Source organism: Melanostigma gelatinosum (genome assembly GCF_949748355.1).
Source record: "Melanostigma gelatinosum genome assembly, chromosome: 11".
Taxonomy (NCBI): Eukaryota; Metazoa; Chordata; class Actinopteri; order Perciformes; family Zoarcidae; genus Melanostigma; species Melanostigma gelatinosum.
Genome location: NC_136644.1, coordinates 22,650,364 through 22,664,137, shown reverse-complemented (window position 1 = coordinate 22,664,137; position 13,774 = coordinate 22,650,364). Strand labels below are relative to the sequence as shown.

General features: G+C 42.5%; 1 protein-coding gene across 2 annotated transcripts; it reads right to left on the bottom strand.

The window, feature by feature from the left end:
• Positions 1–8: 8 nt before the first annotated feature.
• Positions 9–13,341, bottom strand: sh2d3a (SH2 domain containing 3A). Of its 2 annotated transcripts, none has more exons than XM_079278170.1 (20): positions 13,179–13,341; positions 12,869–12,960; positions 12,628–12,745; positions 11,514–11,543; positions 11,374–11,432; positions 11,108–11,265; positions 7,274–7,313; positions 7,064–7,180; positions 6,600–6,743; positions 5,359–5,645; positions 5,193–5,278; positions 4,917–5,036; positions 4,083–4,240; positions 3,760–3,957; positions 3,409–3,570; positions 3,112–3,227; positions 2,639–2,810; positions 2,009–2,120; positions 1,574–1,759; positions 9–723 (listed from the first exon to the last, which is right to left on the bottom strand). In XM_079278170.1, exons 2-20 carry the CDS (start codon positions 12,956–12,958, stop codon positions 527–529), a joined length of 2,550 nt encoding a protein of 849 aa, XP_079134296.1. In that variant the 5' UTR covers positions 12,959–12,960; positions 13,179–13,341; the 3' UTR covers positions 9–526. The 2 variants fall into 2 exon arrangements, with proteins under 2 accessions (XP_079134296.1, XP_079134297.1); XM_079278171.1 differs by having other exon boundaries at positions 9–720.
• Positions 13,342–13,774: the final 433 nt, after the last annotated feature.

Here is a 13,774-nt window from a genome sequence, read left to right as displayed (position 1 = left end):
TACAGTGTCATTTGTGAGAAACATTACATGCAAACATGCAACATACATTTATTGCATTAGAAACAAATGCAAAACAATTCCCAGTGTGGTCCCTTACAGCAGCAGGTCGTGTACAAAGGGCGCTAACGCGGTTTCACTCGTGTTGATCCTTTTGAATCTCAAGTATCAGAGTGGTGTGGATTGATAACACTGTCTGAGTATGAGAAATGCACATTTCAAGAAGTTAACAGATAGTTTTTGGGGTAAACTGTTCCAGATTTTCTGAATCCAACGCAGCTCTTTTTCACAGTAAAAGACTGCACAGGGCCCACACGTTCAAGACACAACTCATTCCTTTACAAGTTAAAGTTGACGAGCTTGAAAGTATCTCACTCAAAAATAACTTTTCCTTTTATGTCCGAGTGACCTCAGGGGTGAGACCCGCAACGCCCCAAGGCTCAACTAAAAACATTTCACTTTCCTCTTTCTTTCCGCTGGTGAAAGTGCTGACGTTCACCTTTCACTTGGTGAAACGGACCCCGCAGGCTCAGGTTAGAGGGTCTGGTTGCTGTGGGCTGATTTCCACGGGTTCCAGTTTATCCGAGAGTACACAAAGAATCTTGTCAAACTTCTCGTAGCGCTCCTCTCTGTCGGCCGCTGCCCCCGCCTGCCCCCAGAACATACGCAGGGCGAACTCTGTCCGGAAAACCTCCAGCAGCTCAGGGACCGGCTCCCAGCTTCCTGCTGGAGCAATGTGACGGCCATCGGATCAGATTCACATCAACGTCACAATGCACGTACTTTGTAATAAAGAGTGAACACACTTGCTCTGGCAGGAAGTACAAACAGGCCTCATGTAGGAAGCACTCAGACAAACAGATTTGTTCTTGAGTGACGCTATGAATGATTTAAGAGTTTGTTGCCGTCACCAATTTTCTCCTCAGTACAAACAAAAGTGTTCCAGACCTGTCGCACAAGTCATGTACAGAATACTAGTATACTACACTCGTTTATATTTTGGTCTAACTTGTTTATTTAATTAGGATTTCTGTCACAAATTCATTCAGATTAAGGCATCATACTATAATAAAATAACTGAGTACTATAAAATAATTACATTTACCGTAACTAAAATAAAGTCATGCAAAATAAATATTCTGTTCACCATATCAGCGTCTTAGGTTTGCCAATTTGTGGGTCGCAATCTTTCTAGATTTTAGTATTTAATTGGCATATTTTGGCATGGTCATTTATATTCATCTTTCATTGTTAGGAAATTCATCTTTTTACATTTGTCAATTAAACTTGCCTAAACAGAGCAGAACAGTTCCCCTTATACAGCAATTTAGAGTTGTTATTTATGCTAATTATCAAATCCCAATACTGTAACTCACACCTCAACAACCGGTTACATTCATCAGGTTATGACAAGTTGGGCAATTAAGAGAGAATTGGTGAAGCTGACATTTGTGCAAACCAACCTCACAGACAAAAAGCAAAGATTTAGGATAAGAATAGAGTGATGTTGTGAGGCCCATTTGTCTGTAACCGTCTACAAGAAGAGAAGACATTACTGCAACATGCGTGCGTGTACCTGTGAGCAGAGACTGTGCGTGCTGCCGATAATCTTGCGCATGCAGCGCGGCACTGCGAGCCGACTGGAGGACATCGTAGAGAAGCTGACAGCCTCGCTCACTGTTCTCCACCGGGTCGTCTCCCTCCATCACCATCAGCAGAGGAACCAGGTGTGGCACGGCGATGGGACCCTGGACTACAGAGACTACAGAAAAACAGACGCACATAAGACTCCATGCAGTACATGTGCTACTTAAAAAGTGGGAATTTTATCCATCAAAGTATTTTTTTGAAAGTAAAGCATTTAGTGGCTCCAGAGGGAGCAGCATGAAGTCAGATCAATTTCATTTGTAGAAACTCAATCTATCAATTTTAAAATTGGACACAAACAAAGTGGCTGCAGCTCCTTTCAGGTGCTCTGTGATGCATCCGTGTCTCAAACAGCAGCACTCACCGTCTCCATCGTTCAGCAAGTTCATGAAGGGTTTCAGTTTCTTCTCAAATAAAACTGCTGACTCCGTGTGGTTCCTTCTAAGTGCTCGCCACGTCATCTCCAGTCGCATTATCTGCATGCACAAATATCATATTATTTTATATTATAACACTTTATGACATACTATAGGATGACATTTTTTTAACATTTATTATGAAATGCTATAAACTTTTAATGATATTTTTGTGCATACTATACTATGACCTTTTTACTGCATTTCTTATGACATACTATACCATTTCAATGATATGACTTTTTATGGCACTCTATACTATAACTGTTTATAAACAAAATGTATATAGCATACTATACTAAGAAAAATATGCCATTTAAATGCATTGAAAAAAATCAATGCATGTCACACTGTCATATGACATTTTTCATTGCATACTGTACAATGACCTTTTATGATATAGTATCCTATGCCTTTTAAAAGCATACTATAGACATTTGCAATGGCATACCATGACTTTTTATGTTATTTTGTATAACGTACTACAGAATGACAGTTCTCATGGCATACTATATGCCACTCGTTTCATTTGACGGGATTGCTGCCGTGTTATCACAGTGAATAACCAAGCATATTACCTGAGGGAACTCTAGAGCCTTCATCACAGCTGAGAAGGAGTAGAGGTTGTGAGCGTATTCTTTCAGGGCCTGAGCCAATAAGATAAATTTATGTAAAGCGTTCGCCCTTTGGCTCACAGTCCCTGTGCAGCCTAGGATGTCCACTGCGACTGCCAGTGCAATTAGATGATGCCTAAAAAATGAAAAATGTATAGATTAGAGGTGTGAGAGGGTAGAAGATTGAAAAAGGACGCAGCTGGGGGGGGGGGGGGGGGGGGGTTCTCACTTCTAGCTATCCGGAGTCCAACCAGAACAATGTGGTTAATGGACCATTAACCACATTCACATGCATTGTTTACAGTGAAGTCAGCGATCAGAAATACCGTACAACCTGGACAAATTCAAACAAAGATATCTGCATGGCTGGATACCACTATGTGAGGAAATATGCTTTTTGTTGTTGTGTGAATAAACTCTTAAATTGTCAGTTGCACCTTTCCAACAAATCCTGTCGTAGCTGGCGTCCGTGTGGCAAAGTGACGAGCTCCAGCCCTGATCCAACTCCCATGATCGTCTTCTGTTCAGCAGTCACCCCAACAATGCGTGCTACCTGCAACACATTGGTCATTATGAACAATGCGTGACCTGAATATGAATCACTCAGAATAGTGAAGCATTAGCCTACTATTTGCATTTGATAATGTCTCACCTTTGTTTTGCATTTATCAGGAGTGCAAACGTAACAAATGAAAACGTATATAGATTCTGACGCGAGACGATTTGAGAGCTACCTGGCAGTCGACACTGAGCATGTGCAGAGCTGTAGCGTCGGCGTTTGAGCGGTTGAAGAGCTCTTTGAGCGTCAGAATGACGCCGGGATCAAGAGGCCGGTTGTTCTCCGGCAAGAGAAGCGATTCAAATTGATCCAACTGGAAACACGAGACCGACTCCACCTGTGATGGAGTAAGATGGATACGACAACGTCAGTACACAGCAGACCCTTTGTGGTGTGCAATGATCAAGTTATTTCACAGTCACGAACCGTGTGGCGTTTACATAGTTCGTGATTAAGAAGCTAATACTTGCAAAACACTGGAAACTATAAACCGAGAGACGGGAAAAATAAACTATGTTATACAAACATGTGGCTTTTCAAAATGCCAGTCTTCCACTTCCTCTGCCCTCTTCTTCTGCGGCAGCAACGGCGGCGGCTGTGACGACGCTTCGCTATTCTCTGCCTCCAGAAAGCCAAAGGAAGTCTCTGTGAGGCGGGCGCGGCTCTGCCACTTCTCCTCGGCACGCAGTCGGTCCACATGACCTTTCTGTCGGGCCTGTGGCACCTGGACACAACAGCAAGAGGACACGAACTCTCCATGGAGGATAAGGACACATTTCACTGAACAGAAAGAGCGATGACGTATAAAAACATGAGCCGTCGAGCTGTGGTTTGCGATGAGTTCTTTACCTGGATGACCAGCTCGTCGTAGAAAGAGGAGGGGTCAACGTTCCGGCCAGTGGGTGGGGGAGGGATGCTATTGGCAAACACTGTGGAGACCCTGAGAGGTTTAGGAGGAGCTCTGGGGTGCAGCTGTCCATCTGAACCTCGCAAAGTTACACCACCACCTGCAGGGACGGAGGAGGGAGTTATGCGTCTGTGTCTTTGGCAGTCTCCGTATTTAGAAGAGGCGCTGCTATGGTACTTAAACGTTTAAGCTGCTGACTCTCACACAAGTTCCAGAAAGGTTCAAGTGAAATAGTCAGAATACACAACAGGATGCTGTTACCACCGTCCTGTGTGAAGTTTCTGACCTGTAACTAGTACCTTCTGTACCAAGAGGTCATAACCAGGATCTTAGAAATACTGAGATTTTAAGTGAAAGTCATAAAACACCTCCACCCCTAGGAAGTCTCTAATTTTCTGTTTCATTATAAGCATTTCATATAATTAGCTGTTCAATTATATTATATATAATGGAATACAATTCTTCTTTCAAGGAAATTTCTCTGAAAATTGAGAACTTTGTCTCTTTTTTACCCTTTAATTAGTATCAGACCCTTAAAATTAAGTGTTTCATTTCCCACGCTCTAAATTCTGTTAATTAAAAGTGCCTCTCGTGCTCGAGTTGGGTCCTAACATAATATCAATTGTAGAACGAAAACTTACTTCAGGTTGCTAAAACCCACACATTGTGTATTATGGCAGGGTCAGACAAAAATAGTTATTGGCCGTGCAATAAATATCTGCTGTTCTTTCTGTCATCAGACCATGAATAAAAGTCTGTATGCTTGTCATTGTCACCTGGATGGGAGGGGCGCGTGTGTCGTGGTCGAGGGCTCAGCAGGGGTTCACTGCCTGTGCGAAACACTGGGGAGATGGGGGCGGGGTCAGTGTCCTTCGAAGGAGTGTTCTGTGGAACGCCTGAATGAGGAAGAGTGACAGCGGGAAGGTGAAAGATAAACAAGACGGTGTCGCAGAATCCTGTTTCTTCAATTCTGGAAATACAATACTGCGACAGAGCTGCATCCAGTGGCCATTACGGGTTAGCGGTGACAGACACATGCATGTATGACGTACCAGTTCGTAGGTTGCCGTCAGACTGTGCAGACTGAAGTAACGGTCTGCGTCCAACGTTCTCCAAGTTCGCAGGCTGACTTCCACTCCTGCCACGCATAAAATACAGTTCTTGAGAAGGTTTATTTGAATTTGTGACTGGACTACATTTCACCAGACGTCCTCCCACCTTAGCAGTGGATTGATGGCGTGCAGTCTGTCGGTGTGTTCAGAACTGAAGCTGCGCCTTTTGTTGGCCAGAGTGTGCCTTTCTTTCTCTGCACCACTGCTGCCGCTTGTGGGCTCTCCACGTCGCTCGATGATGACCCGCAGAGGAAGGGTCCGTGTGATTGGGTGATAGATCACAGCGCCAGAGGCCTGGGAGATGGGCAGACGCCCGCCCACATAGAACCGGATCAGAGAGGGAACGCTGTCAAAGCGATCCTCCTCAAACTGGAACAGCTCCCGAGTGTAGCCCTGTCACACAGACAGAATATACCAAGCAGAGCTTTTACACGAATAGTCCGACAAAAATCCATCTTTTTAGTAACAGATACTCACCACTCAGAGGCTAGAAAGGTGGCTATTGTGGCTTGCAGCTTTGTGGAAGTCAGCTCAGACTCATTGTAGTTAACATAGTGACCCTGAGTCACAGAATTTGTTTTTTAAAAGCATCAAAAATGTCTCAAATCCCTCTTCTGCATGCTCAGTATGCTCCAAACACTCATGACTTATTCAATTGATGGCCAAGTATTTCTGCCTGAATTTTTTAGAGCTATGAGGGGGCAACGGTGCCACATAGATTATATAGTGAGTAGAGTGTATTTTGAGAGTGAGAGATTGAAACATACTGAACATACAGACCAACCGGTGGAGAAGTAGATTACACTCCAGGTGTGATTTGAGAAGTTACGATGGACGCTTTGATATTTTTCTATTTGTACCGACATCCATTGGAGTCATTTACTGTAAACAATGGGAATCAAAGCTGACTGCAGCTAAAAAGCTACAAACGTTTCAGAGCAACGTACAGAAGTTGGGTGTTTAAATAAACAAAAGATTGTTTTGGGGGTTTGAGGATTTTCACATAAAATCCATTTAAAACATATCTTCTTTAAATATTAAATAGTTTTTGGTTATTTTTTAAGATTATTTGAAGAATTGTTTTGTCTAGAAAAATTTAGGGAGGGGAAAAAAGAGCCAATTGTGAGTTCCCGAGACCAAGGTGACATCTTCAAATCACCTGTTTTGTCGACCGACACTCAAAAACCCATAAAGATTCAATTAACCAGTGATATAAAATGCAGAAAATCCTCACATTGAAGAAGCTGAGACCAGTGAAAAGTTGGCATTGTAGCTACATAAATAATTTAAAGAATGCATCCATTATTCCTCACTAGCAGCACGTGGAGAAGCATAACTTAGACATACCTTTTTGGGACGAAGGATCACTCGTATAATCTTAAAGTGCATGGGCCCGTCCTTCCAAAAGCAGCTCAAAACGTAGTCGCCGGGGGAAGAGCTCGAGTCTCGGACCAGGAAGTCTCCGTTCCTCTCAAACAAAGACTCTGCAGCCTGGAGACAAGTCAGCAGGTTAAGTTAATCAACACCTTCACGAAGCAAGCATTGGTTTTAGCTATGTGTACCAAATAACCTGGCAACTGTGTATGAAACGTTTGCCAAAAGTTTAGCTCAGCATAAATACTGGACACAAGGGAAAACGACTAGCCTGGCTCTGTCGAAAGTTAATCTGCCTCTATAGATGAGAGAGTGGTATTAATCTCATCTAACGCAACACAAGAAAGCCAAAATGGCTTCTATTCCTTCAGCTTGTGTGTGTAAAAATGTGGTGTTGAAGTGCAAACACAGCGAGAACAGTATGGTCCTTTGAGCACCTCTCGGCTCAGCGGCCCGTGGAACCATGCATGGCTTGTCGGGTCATCGGTGCTGAGCTTCAGCTCCTCCTCCAGCTCCTTCTTTAATGAGTCCATGTCTCTCCGACCGCCAAACACCTGCAAGGACCACAATACGCCCAGTTACTCTGCATGTTTTCAGAGAGGCAGCTACAGAGGGCTAGTGAGAGACGGAGAAGCTTAACCTCTTACCTTCAGCTGGCTGAAGTATGCGCTGACGCTCCTCCTCTTGCTGAAAAACAAGAGAGAAGAGATGATTTTGGAGCTACTAAACTCAACAATAGGGAGTCACAGATCACGGTGCAATGTTTTTCTTTTAAACATGAATAGTACAAGGATGGAAGGCCACTGCCAAGGTCTGGACCCGTCATTAACGGCACAAAAAAAAAACTGAGGGCCTTTTAATAGCGGGCCTCTTTTTCCTCTTTCCTTCCTCCCCAAGTTTCCACCTTCCTGTTTCTGTAAACACAAGGCTAACAGATGAAGTCACAGCAGGACCGCTCAACAAGATAACCCTCAGCCATCACATGAGCTATTAGCCACTCTAGCAAATCCACGTCTGCCTCTCGCTGTGTTCTAACATGGGTTAACAATGTGGAACAAATCATGTGTTCAGGGATTGCTGGAGGGACATGCACAAACGGTGGTGTGACACTTACTTGTTTACCCTGCTGTGACCCTGAATACAACTACTAATTATACAACATCCACTGAAGCACAACACAAACACACACTTTGATACTTCTAATTACACTGATTTGCTAATTTATTTAGGTACAAAAACTACTTCGGTCAACAGTTCTGCAATAAATCCGACATTCATGAGGGGTATCATATTTAGTGTTGATTAAAACTGTTTCAGAATGCTGTTGATTCAACTTCATGGTCATTTTGGAGGCCGTGTAGCTTGTGATGCAGTAAAAATAAACCCCATAAACTCATTTTTTACAAATCCAGCCATAACAGGCCGCCTGTTATCACACAGACAGAGTCATACCAACATTTTAGAAACACTGAAGTCATGAGGCCCCCAGGCACCAAAACAAAAGTCTAAATAAGTTAAATTTGCAGTTTTTTTATATTTCATTTCTTGAATTTAATGGTGAAATATATTTTCAGCAAAATTTAGAGCTGTGCTTCAAAGGTTATCTGGGTATCAATGGCCTATGAACTAGTTGTGTTTAAGTTTATAGGCTTAACTCTTACAATCATATATCAACATAAATGATTAAATGCTGTCTCAATGCTACCAGACAGACATTTTTAGGGGAGAAATACTGAATCTTTGATCACATCAAGTGTAAAAATAAAGGAATGACTACACGCCCACCACATGCATGTTTTTAACTGTAGAATGTTATTAAGTCCCCCAAGGTTGTTAAATCCTCCATACTTAGAAAACAACAACATTACCCCGGTGTCCTCAATAGCACTGTAAAAATCCAAGGCTGTGTCTTCATCTTGCTTATTTTGTCTGACTAACAAACCCAAATATATTCAGTTTAATATCACATATGATTAAAAAACAGCAAATTCTGAAAAGAAAACTGATGTTATCAAATTAGTTGCTGATTAATTAAGTGTTGATTAACTAATCGAGTGATTAGCTCGACTCTACACTACTATTCTGCCCTTGTATTGTGTTGTGTACAGTTTTTAGTGACCTAAATCGTCATGTTAAGTGTCAGATGATCAGGAAAAAAACACTGTAAATAAAATGTATTATTATAATTAAAGGCAAGATTAAAAAAAAATCAAAAAACCACCACAAACTTAAGAATCCAAAACACCATAAACGTTGAAACAGCACCTCTTTAAAACATTTTAAACACAATGTTCACAATTTAATAAACCACAACACTGCCAGACACACACACACACACACACACGCACACACATAAAAACACATTCAGATAAATCACAGCTGTGACATTTGTTACGAGGAAAGAGAGCGTGCAACATCCTGTCTGAGGGGCGTTGGTCCGGGCAGCACAACAGAAACACCTGAGCAATGTGCTGCAGAGCCACGATAGAGACAAATAACCTGACACCACATTTAGCCATGTTTCACACCATTGTATTGAGCTTCACCAGCCAAATGGTATAACTCTGTATAATAGCGCTAACGCTGATAGCCAACTGTAATATAATTGTTACATTCAACTGGTTTCGTGTTTCTCTTATGAGTCAAGATTGTGCAACAGGTAGTCGACTCTACTGCTACAGGTAAGAAGAAGAAAACGACAGACTGACGACTTCTTTTCTCTATTACATTAAAGACTAAACAGTGAGGATTTTAACAGCTCTATACGTCAGAACTAGGTCATACGTGTTCATAAAGCCATTTACTGCACACCGAAAGTTAAATTAACGGTCAAGAACTGTATCGAAAGTCTCGCGTTAAGATAAAGTCAACAGTCGGTCCTACCTCTCGGTCCTCTTCACAGCTCGCCCGACCCGGACATGCTTTTAACGATTTGTGGTCCGAATTATCACCGCCAAACAACAGCTGCAGCTGGAGTTGCAACATTGAGGTCGTCTCCCCGTCGGTCCCTCCCAGCTGCTCCCCTCCCTCCCTTCTCCTCTTCTTCGCTTTCAGACGAGTTCCCACAAGTTTCTCTCTCGCTCTCTCTCTCGCGCTCTCTCTTCCCCTCGCCCCGGTGCTGAAACACGGCTGTCTGCCTGGCATTCCTCGGATACCGACACAAACAGCCGAGCTAACGCATCACCTGGCTGCAGACAGGTAGCTGTGCGGAGTGGCTTGTACCCATAAATCGCACAGTCTCAGGTCAGAAACAACACTTACTAGCAGCCACACCAATTCTTACCATTTAATATTTAAATTAGCATTATATCGTAATCTGTTGTACGGTTAGGTGTGTGTATCTGTGGGGTTTTTTACACCTGGTTTCAAACGTTTCTCAGCCAATCAGAGACTGCCCTGAGGACCGGGACTATCTACTTCACTTAGCCCCACATGTTTAGTTTACAACCTTTTAGCATTCAGCACTTTATGTCTGGTGAGCAGAGATGTGCCTGAACTTGACAGCCAGCCTCCATTGATACACTTAAAGTACTTGTCACTTGTATAACTCAATTATGTATGAAAGATAACTTTTAAAACTAAATTAAAGGGCTGGTTCACACAAATTACAAATTCATACAGTGTTGTTTCACCTACCAATTATATTATCTAGCCATGAAGATTATTTGGGTTTTATGTGCAGTGGAAAAGTAAAGGTCTGGAGCCCTAACCAGAGCTAAATGAACATTTCTTGCTGGATCAGTTCATACCAAAGTAGGGAAGTCCTGATGATGTTTTCTGCTGTTTCACACAATCTGAGCACTTCAATATATTGTTTTCCACATAATACAGCTGCACAGTACAGGCTTCAGTAAAATTATAAACATCTTTGGCAGCTGAGACAAAATAAACTGTTTCTGGGAGTTGCTGTACATTTTCAGTGCTTTCAGGACCACAAACTGAATTCCAATCACTCGCATTGTATGGTCGTGGCAGCAGAAATCTCAGGTTTGGATATCTCCAAACCTCAACACATAAAACCCAAACTATCTGCATGGTTAAATATCACCAGGGAGAGAGTGAAAGGGAACACGTCTTTCTGTAATTTAGGTGAACTGGCCCTTTAATGCTGAGAGAGAGCCTGCAATAAACCTTTTTAAGGGCGACTTCAAGATTAACAACTTCCAAAACACACACACACACACACACACACACACAGGCCTTTGTCACTCAGTCCTTGACTGCTCACTGGGGAGCAAAGTGTGACCAAAATATCAAAGTCCCAAGGTGTGTTGTTTACTGTGTTAGTCATCAAAAAGCAGCTGTTCTGTAATGTAAATATCATGATTTATATCCTTAAAGGCATTTCATTCATATTGTCAAGTGAGTACACCTTCACCTTACAAACTGACATTTTATGAGGCACTAGTTGATTATTAGCCGAACCTGGAGAAAGTGGGTCGCGCGCACACACACACACCACCCATTGTAGGTCATCTTACCTGCGTTTGCCATCCTGACAGCGCTCTGCCTCGCTGATAGCGTTGTCCTCGTTCAGGGGGCGGAGCTGGGTGCAGGAGGCGGAGAGGCGGTGTTTCCTATCAACGCGTTGGAGGCGGGGCAGCACACTCTGACGAAACAGGTCCTTCTTCGGCTTCACCTGCCGGGAAATGGTTGAGACCCAAACAGTGTTTCGTGCTTGCATTGTTTCATTTCTTTGACGTCAACTGTTGTTGTGGCGCTATTGCGCCAATTTTAGTGGTCTCACCAGATCCATAGACGACCCCAGGGAGTACTTGCGGCTCACCCTGCACGCCACTTGCACACCTGAGAGGACACGTGGACATTTTAAAGGAATACTTTGACGTTTTGGAAAATATGCATGTTTGCTCTCCTGTAAATCCATACCACTCTTATGTTCGTCCGTTAGATATGAACCTGAAATCAAAGAGACGTAACATGTTAATTAATGAACTTTAGTCACCTTTAGCCAGATATTCCCACCTGTTCCTAGTCACAAAGCTAATAAGCATATTTCCCAAAATGTTGAACTATTCCTTTAATTGGTGTGCATATATAAAAAACGCCTATATACAACATTATATATGACATTTTCATTCATTCAGGCCTTACTCTCTATTGTCACATTTAACTTCATCAACTTCTTTGAATCACAATAAACAAGAACAAGACAGTAAACAATTAAAACACATTTTCGTAAAACGTTTTGACTTCATAAACAGGCGTGTACAAAGTGCCAGCGCTAAGCATTAATGATTTCAACAACTACTGCTCTAATATACTTTTCCATTATCAATATGGGTATCTAACTTGAAAACTTTTTAAGTAACCGACCTAAATGTGTCTGTTAACGCTGAAAGCTGGTGTTGAATATCTGGTCGGTTTCATTAACTTGAACTTGTCTTCTCCTTAGTTGTATTTTTAAATAAAAATTGCCAATTTTAGACGATTTAATTTAAAGCAGTATAAATCAAAGTCTTTGAAATTGCCACTTTAAGCAAAACAGTTTTTTAGGAAGCCTGTGTTGCATTAGCATTTAGGCTGACCTTTGGCACTGTGATGCTTTGAGCTAAATGCTAACATCAGTATGCTAGAATGCCAACGATGACAGTGCTATCAATGTCAATCAGGTCGAATGTGCACCATCATAGTTTGCTAATTAGCACTAAACACAAAGTACAGCTGAGACTGATGGGAATGACATTTAGTTGTTTGTTTAAAAGACTTTTGACCGAATGATGCAGGAAATGTCACGGGACCATGCGAAAACATGAATGCATTCTGTGAGGGACCTGAATGTCATGGATATTTAAAAAATGTCAAACGATACCCAGGCCGGGATGATAACAATTATCAGAAACATTTTTTATTTACTTTTACTTTCAGTCACTTTGTAGGGCTAACATGCAATACCATGCAATATGTATTCCACTTGATAAACCGTTAATTAGAACATTTTCACAAAGATTTGAACATTGAATTCTCGGCCAGTGAGTGTCACCAGAGTGCGGCTCCAGCCTCTGCCGGTGTCTTGAAAGCTGATTGAGGATGGTCTCCCTGTGTGTTGCATCCTCGACCCCCGATTCCTTCAGCTCTCCGTCCGTTACACTCAGCAAACCCTGGAGAGAAACACAAGCGGGGAGAGTGAGAAAGCAATAAGGAGAAATGGAGGGTTATGAATATTGAAGCGGAGAAGAGATATCGACGAGCGCGTACAGATGCATTTTCACACATTCACGTACCTCCAGACCATAATATTCTCTCTCTAGTGCCTTGATATACTGGGGCAGGCCGATTTGTTTCAGCCACCAGGCGATGGAGCGATTATTCATGTCTGAACAGCAGAAGCAGGAGAAGATACTGGTTACATACCAGCACACGTGCACACACACACATGCTTGTACATGTTTTTCTCAGCAGAAGTTTCTGAGTAAAGTACCAATGAAAGAGTAAAGTGGCATCAGCTTACTGTAAGAAATCAGCCAATCAGACAAATAAGCAGAGAGCCCTTGTGTTGTTTGCCTTGCAGCAGCTACAGTATGTAACGCCTACCTGTTTGCAGGGTCCACCGAGGCCCACTGGGATATTACTCCTCTCTCTCTCCTTCAAATATTTCTGTCTCATAATGTGTCTTTCTCGTCCTACATTCCCTCGGGTTTCCTTCCTCCTTTGCAGCTGTTCTCATCTGAGTTGTACTGTCTCCCACTTTGTCTGTGTGGTACCAGTGGGAGCCCGCTCCCCCTCAAACCTGCAGGGTCTCTAAAAAAAAGGCCAATCAAATCGTGCAGTGGGCACACCCCACAAACAGCAAACCACAGCGCAGGAATTAGCATGAGTTCACAGAAGGCACAGAGGGCAGGTTGAGGCCTGTCACAAGAGAGAGAGAGAGAGTTTAGAAAAACAAGAATGGGGGATATGTAAATGTACGACTGTTAGGCGACATGTCAAGTCAAAGTTCGGCATGCATGCACTGTGGTCTGTCTAGAAACCTGTCTGTCCAGGCAGTATGTTAGGAGACACAGTATCTGCAGAAAAAAATGTGATGTGATCAAGGCTGACATCTAGTGTTGAAGAAAAAAGTGACACAGAATTTACTCTGAGGATTACCACTCAGACTAAGTTCAATTGTTTTGTATTTTCTGTGACTG

What these genes read in the sequence shown, in the direction of transcription:
- sh2d3a (XM_079278170.1), bottom strand. Translation starts at nt 12,958, where the DNA reads ATGAATAATCGCTCCATCGCCTGGTGGCTGAAACAAATCGGCCTGCCC. An exon ending in TGATCCTTCGTCCCAAAAAG is followed by an intron (nt 5,646 to 6,599) that starts GTATGTCTAAGT and finishes TCTGTGTGACAG; the next exon opens with GGCTACACTCGGGAGCTGTT. An exon ending in CTTGCTGAACGATGGAGACG is followed by an intron (nt 1,760 to 2,008) that starts GTGAGTGCTGCT and finishes GTTTTTCTGTAG; the next exon opens with TCTCTGTAGTCCAGGGTCCC.